Source organism: Chrysoperla carnea, chromosome 4 (genome assembly GCF_905475395.1).
Source record: "Chrysoperla carnea chromosome 4, inChrCarn1.1, whole genome shotgun sequence".
NCBI classification, from domain to species: Eukaryota; Metazoa; Arthropoda; class Insecta; order Neuroptera; family Chrysopidae; genus Chrysoperla; species Chrysoperla carnea.
Genome location: NC_058340.1, coordinates 5668219 through 5674790, shown reverse-complemented (window position 1 = coordinate 5674790; position 6572 = coordinate 5668219). Strand labels below are relative to the sequence as shown.

At 30.7% G+C, this 6572-nt stretch overlaps 2 protein-coding genes across 2 annotated transcripts; both read right to left on the bottom strand.

The window, feature by feature from the left end:
• LOC123297247 (protein D2-like) lies at nucleotides 1–3880 on the bottom strand. Its single transcript, XM_044878834.1, has 5 exons — nucleotides 3742–3880; nucleotides 2822–2898; nucleotides 1140–1263; nucleotides 793–1009; nucleotides 1–185 (listed from the first exon to the last, which is right to left on the bottom strand). The coding sequence occupies exons 2-5, from the start codon at nucleotides 2888–2890 to the stop codon at nucleotides 44–46; spliced, it is 552 nt and encodes a 183-aa protein (XP_044734769.1). The 5' UTR covers nucleotides 2891–2898; nucleotides 3742–3880; the 3' UTR covers nucleotides 1–43.
• A 73-nt stretch (nucleotides 3881–3953) lies between these two features.
• LOC123297246 (trypsin-1-like) lies at nucleotides 3954–6295 on the bottom strand. Its single transcript, XM_044878833.1, has 3 exons — nucleotides 6169–6295; nucleotides 4829–5133; nucleotides 3954–4736 (listed from the first exon to the last, which is right to left on the bottom strand). The coding sequence occupies exons 1-3, from the start codon at nucleotides 6218–6220 to the stop codon at nucleotides 4323–4325; spliced, it is 771 nt and encodes a 256-aa protein (XP_044734768.1). The 5' UTR covers nucleotides 6221–6295; the 3' UTR covers nucleotides 3954–4322.
• Nucleotides 6296–6572: the final 277 nt, after the last annotated feature.

The window sequence follows — 6572 nt, the reverse complement described above, 5'->3', positions numbered from 1 at the left end:
AAAAATAAACAAAAAAAACATCGTCAAAATTATAATAAAATTTTTATGCTGCACCTAATTGCTTGTATAGAGTTGGAACGTAGTCATCAAATTCAGCTTGGAAAAAGTTGCCAGCAATTGGTTGACCTAAGTTGAATTTTTCAGCAAACTTTTTAATTGAGAAACCTGCACGATTATCGACGGATCTAAAAAAAGGTTTTTATAAATAAAAAAAAAATTCATTGGAAATTTAAATAAACCAAGTATGTACTCCTGCTAAACTTGGGTCATTCTTTTCAAATTTACGATCAAAATTAACCTAGATCTAATAGGTTTCAAGAATTTGGAATCCTGGTTCCGGAATTAAGCACATAAGTGATAGCTAGCGAAAAACTACCAACGCAGCTGAAAGGAATGATCCAAAATTAGTGGATTTCAAAAAAAATCCAATGGAATTGCAATGGAATTCCAAAGAAACAGCAAATTTGCCTGTGTTATTAAAAAATCGAATTTTTTAATTCTTAAAAGAGTTTCTGTTTTGCATAAGAAATACGGAAGGAATTTTCAAAGTTCATAAACTTTAATGAATCCTTACTAAAAAAAAATACTATTTTATGTAATTGTAATGAATTTACAACTTCAACTTTTATAAATGTTTAAAAAAACGTTATAAACTTGGGTTTTCTCAGTTTTTACCATTTTCATAAGTAAAGGAAAAGGAAATAGAGAATGAAAAAAAATCTGGTATCCGACTTCTTCCAATCCGGATAATTTCGGTTCAATTTGAATATATTAATGATTTAATTTACTTACTTGTTTGTTAAACGAGGTACTCCAGCAAAATCTAATTTTCCAGGTTGTTGATAAACAACGAACACATAACGATGTAAGCCAGTATCTTTAGCTGGTCCAGATCCAACGTAGGCCGAAAGAACGTCACCTTTTGCAACATCATTGCCGGAAATATTTCCTACAAGCCAATGATGCCAATCGCGGAATGTAGGTTCTTTACGGCTTGGTACATCAGGATCTAAAAATAAAGAAAATTAATACGTTCTGAAATTTGGCAAAACACTCATTTTTTCATAAATTTTTTCGATACTCATCATAAGGAAAGCAAGATTAAAGATTTAAAGGAATCATTTTTTTAAAAATCATACCAGTCATGCATAGTAAATATAAGGCACCGTCTTTAGCAGGCCATTTTACAGTTGGAACATTTTTGACTTGGGTAGGAGTCAAAATATTACCATGGTTCACCGTCACTCCACTTGGATACGAAATCTATATATAAAAAAAAATAAAAATGAAAACAAACAATTGACTGAGTTAACTGTTGAAATATCATATATAGACAGTGTTGATTACGTAATCGTTTGTTTTTTTCCGTCATGTAAGTAGAGAAGGATAACCACTCTTAGATATTCTCATACAAAACATACTGTATAATGATCTAAACTAATTTTGGCCCTAAAGGATAAACAGTGATGTTTACGAAAAAAATGTTCCAAACGAAAGTTGTTTATTTTTTTTTATGAAACAATTTTTATATTTAAACTTTTGTTCTATCTCTAACGGTTTACAAGATGAGTCCTACGGACCCAAGACCCGATTGACCTATGTTGTTCATTTACGAACTCGACCTCACTTTTTACGTCCTGAGCATGCTATAAAAATTTCAGCTTGATATCTCTTTTTGTTTTGGAGTTATCGTGCTTACGGACAGGCACGCGGGCAGACGGACAGACAACCGGAAAGGAACTAATTAGGAGATTTTATGAACGTCTATAATACTCAAATTGAATATTTATAATTTCTTAGAAATCAATTTTGGTCACAAAAGAAGAAGTTCTAACCGATCAAATGCACAAAAACGCATTCAAATCCGTCTTACTGTTCAATTTTTTCGAACTTCAGTGCTTCGTTTCCCCGACTATAAATTTGATGCTAAAAAAACAACTCAATGTCTGATTTAAATAAAAATGCAATTCATCTAATTTTTGTCTTTGATACCCGGTCTATTCTTGATTACAATAAGTATTAATTTATATCATTTACAAAAAAATAATAAATGACCTTGAAATTTGAAAGCCGGATGATTAAATAATAATTTAGTTGCTAAAAAAATATAGCCTTGAACTAATGAGTAATAACCAGAAATGAATAAAAATATATGAAATAAAAAAAATATGCAACATAAAATCTGCGAAAGCTTAGCAAATTATCTCCACAAAATGCAGCACAATATAATTAATCTAATGTATTACCCATATCCGTATAAATGGTAAACCATTGCACTATTGTAGGATTTTTGCTGTAGATCCATTATTTTGAATAGAGATTTCGGAAAATCGGTTTTCCGAAGGGAGGGGGGGGGTGTTGTGTTGTGGAAAATGTAATTTTCCGAATTTTTCTGTTAATTTGACTTTATTTTGAGTCGATTGGTAAAAATATAAATATTTACTTCAATCGGAATAGTTAGCAATATAATAAAGATGGTGATGGCATCAGTGATCGATGAATATTTTTAACCCTCGAGCTAAAAAAATGGGTGTTATAAGTTTGACCGCTATGTGTGTGTGTCTGTCTGTCTGTCTGTTTGTCTGTGGCATCGTAGCGCCTTAACGGAAGAACCGATTTTGATTTTTTTGTTTCGTTTGAAAGGTAATTTATTGGGGAGTGTTCTTAGCTATGCTTCCAGTGCGAGTTCAGGGTTCCGTACCCGAAAAATTTATCGAGGGTTTTTTAAACTTTTAAATGAATTTTTATGAAATTTTATTAAAAAATCCAACACCAACAGCTACATTTTCTTTAAAAAAAAATTAAATAGCAACAATGATACCTCGATACTATCTGCTGGAACCACATCAATTACATCTGGTACCACACCGTGTTCTTCCATTTTTGTCATGACTGTATCTGAAAATTTTGTTCATATTAAATTCAAGAATAAATAAAATCTCAAATTTTTTCATTTTCCTTTTTTTGGTATCGAAATACCTTAACATAAACCCTTCAGAGAATCGATGTGAATTTTTCACAAAAGACGCATAAAAAGGTGATTAATTGATAAATAAAATTTGAAATTTTTGCTATCATTTTCAGTTCAACTATTTAAGGTATTTCGATACCGCAAATTGAAAATGATCATATTTGAAATTTTATTTAGGTATCAATTAATCATCCTTTTATACGTAAAAAAAGTTCTTAATTTTGGTATCATTTTAAAGCTTAAAACTTGTGGAATATTGATAAAAGGTTTTTATGTAAATGGTAAAACATTTTTAAAAGCACTCATTGACAAAAAACCAACTTCATATACCACCATGTAAAAGGAGCTGTTTTTAATAATTAATTTCTCGTAAACCGTACGGATAATCGACTTGAATCCATACAGAAGTCGTATTAAATACTCATTATTTGACCCACAAAATTTTATTTCTTTTTTTTTTTGGTAACACTTTCGTTTCGGAATCGAAGCACCTTAAATAATATTCTTATTTAAAAATATCAAAAATTACGAAAATATTACATAAAATGATGAAAACAAAATATGGAAATTAATATTGAAAATATAAGTTATGATAACTATGGATCTGAAACATAAACATTTGCAAAATTCCGCACGCAAAAGATATTTATTATTTTATATTTGAGAATAAAAATTGATATTTTTTGTTTTGTTTCGGAAATACCTTCATCGAGAGATCCGAAGTGAATCTTGGAAAACGAAAAGTTGAGTCCTTAAATCAAAACACTTACCTAAATATAAATAATATAACTGAATACAATAATTTATTGATTCACAGAGATCTTACAACACAACTACTCACTTCTATGCATTTAAAACACAAAAAACTAATGCGGATATATTATTTCTGTTAGAAGATCAGTTAGTTAATGATATAGGTAGGTTTTATGTCACGTGATATATGAATTAGATGAACATTTTACATTATAATTAAATATTTTATTTTTTATTACAGTAAAAGATGTTACAAAGTCGGACAGTAATAGTTCATTTAAAAAATTAATAATTAGGCAACTTGTATGACGTAAATGTCAAGTGTCTCTCAAATAATCGAAAGCTATTATACATTTACGTAATTCAATCGTATACGTAATTCAAGTTCCCTATTTATTAATTTGTTAAATGAACTTTAACATTTACCTTTCCATTGATTATTAACAAATAGAAACTTTGCGCCACTAACTCGTGCGTAACTTATGATATTTAACACCTAAGAAACCCATTTCATGAGGTTTTAACAAAATGCGAGAGGTTTCTTTCATTTTCCTTTATTTGGAACATCTTTAACTGTACTATAGCCTTTTACATTTTCTTATATATTAACTTTCGATCGAATCCATTCACGCACGGCTGTGACTCTTGTATACACAGTGGGGTATCCTTTTTGTATACATGTTCCCGAGCCCCAAGAAACAATACCATGTTGTTTGTTATTTGATACTAATGGACCTCCGGAATCACCAAAGCATGCGCCAGTACCGCCCAAATCCAAATATCCTGCACAGACCATACGTGGTGTAATTCCTCCTAGGTAAACATTATCACAGGCTTCTTGTTCGACAATCGGTTCAACAACTTGTTGTAAATTATCGGCTAACAAGCCCGTTCCCCAATCTGAGATGCCCCATCCAGTTGTTACAGCGGATTTATTGGCTTTAAGATATTCAGATTCATCTGGCAAAGGGATTGATTGAATCGATGATGAGAATTCCAGATCTTCGTTGAGCTGAAACAGATAATGCAAGTTACTGAATAAGAAGAAATACAAAAAATGAGTAATTCTTGAATAATTTATCCAAAAATTTATTTTCATCTTACCACTAGCAAAGACACGTCATAATCAGATACGGAGTATTTTTCATGGACATATTTCTCTTTAACAGTTTTTACCACGCCTCCCTTTCCTCTTATTGCTGACCCTGCTCTAACGATTATCGATTTTACAGTTTGATCATTAGTACAATGTGCAGCTGTTAAAATTACAGTTGGACTTATAATTGAACCACCACAAATGAAACTTCCTGAATTGGTTTCTAATTGTATTTGATACGGATATTCTTCAATTTTTGCTGGTTTACCACCAAATATTCGTCCATTTAGGTATGGTTTTAGAACATTTCCATCTGAAAAACGCATAAATATATAGTCAAATATTTATTCAGTAACACAAAAGTATACAGTATACAAAATAAAAAGAGTTTCTTTATTATCATAAATATGATACTGAACTGAAACACTGAAAAAAATTAAAATAATGACAACCTCATCCCAAAAGATTCCTAATAAATTTTTCCCAAAACTGATCGTGCGCATCGCATCGATCTCTATATCGTGATGTATTTTGAACGAGGATAAACCGTTTAGTCGATTTTCAGACATTGTCGCTGTTGTCACAGGCAAAACTCCCAGAACGCAAAGCATTTGGTAGCAATATAAAGATATTGCAAATACAGGCTTCGAGTGAATTTTTGACGTGTGCATAATTCAGCAATGCGTTTTCACCAAAATGGAACTCCGTCGACCCAGATGTCACGGGAATCATTGTACAAAATTGAATAGTTTAGTTCAGAAAGTTGAGCGAAAAAATCTTCATCAAAATTTTTCATTTTATTGAGAAAGAGACAAGCAAGATTTGATAAAACATTGCGATGATTCACAAATCGATCTATAATCTTCAACTGAATCAGTATATTTATTTGAACTTGGCTTCCTCAAGTCTATGTCGTATTTACCGCAGATATCGCTCACGATTTGAAAATTTTTCTGAACTCTTCTCCAGCATTCTCTCTTCTTTCAATCAAACTTTGTTTTGAAGCGTAAAATCCAGATTTTCTGTTTGAAGGACTTGACTCAAAAGCAATGTCAAAGAATGTACCGGGCTCAAAATAAGCATGGATATTTGACTAGTCAGTGGAAATCGTTTCATAAATGGGTGCATTTACAGGACTATATTGTTAAGTTAAATTTATGTGGAGAAATTCTCAACGGGAGGGGTTTTGACCCCTCCCGTGCGCACGGGCCTGATTTTGCCTACTTAAGCAAAACGTTCTTGCTCCATTTATATACTCAAAGTTTTTTTTGTTAATCTAGGTAATCTATTTAATTATTTTAATAGTCTGCTCAAAGCTGATTTTATATTTAAATTTTCGTAAACTTACTTGTGGAAAATACTAAAACACTCACAACAGTTAAATATACTACCACTTTCATTGTAATTTTTATTTAATTGCAATATTTCCTATCAAGAGTATTTGCAACTAAATCTATTTTACTGTTGGCTCTCAATATGAACACAGAGCAATAAATAATATTAATTAACGTTATTGTATTCAAATAATCTGATAAGATAAAGTAATAATAAGTACCTATTATATTTAAATGATTTTTCTAAATATTTCTAAGTCTTTATGTAAAGCTTTGTGTTTATAATAACAAAAGAATTCATTCACAGAAGTCATTTTTAATTAGTTTTTTACTGAATGATGGCTTTAGAACTATAAACACTTTAAAACTAAATGCATATGTTGTATTTTATCTTTTCTAGGATAATGCAAAGGAAGTT

What these genes read in the sequence shown, in the direction of transcription:
- LOC123297247 (XM_044878834.1), bottom strand. Translation starts at nt 2,890, where the DNA reads ATGACAAAAATGGAAGAACACGGTGTGGTACCAGATGTAATTGATGTG. An exon ending in TTCCAGCAGATAGTATCGAG is followed by an intron (nt 1,264 to 2,821) that starts GTATCATTGTTG and finishes TTTTATATATAG; the next exon opens with ATTTCGTATCCAAGTGGAGT. An exon ending in GTACCTCGTTTAACAAACAA is followed by an intron (nt 186 to 792) that starts GTAAGTAAATTA and finishes ACCTTTTTTTAG; the next exon opens with ATCCGTCGATAATCGTGCAG.
- LOC123297246 (XM_044878833.1), bottom strand. Translation starts at nt 6,220, where the DNA reads ATGAAAGTGGTAGTATATTTAACTGTTGTGAGTGTTTTAGTATTTTCC. An exon ending in TGTTTTAGTATTTTCCACAA is followed by an intron (nt 5,134 to 6,168) that starts GTAAGTTTACGA and finishes TGCGTTTTTCAG; the next exon opens with ATGGAAATGTTCTAAAACCA. An exon ending in ATGACGTGTCTTTGCTAGTG is followed by an intron (nt 4,737 to 4,828) that starts GTAAGATGAAAA and finishes TATCTGTTTCAG; the next exon opens with CTCAACGAAGATCTGGAATT.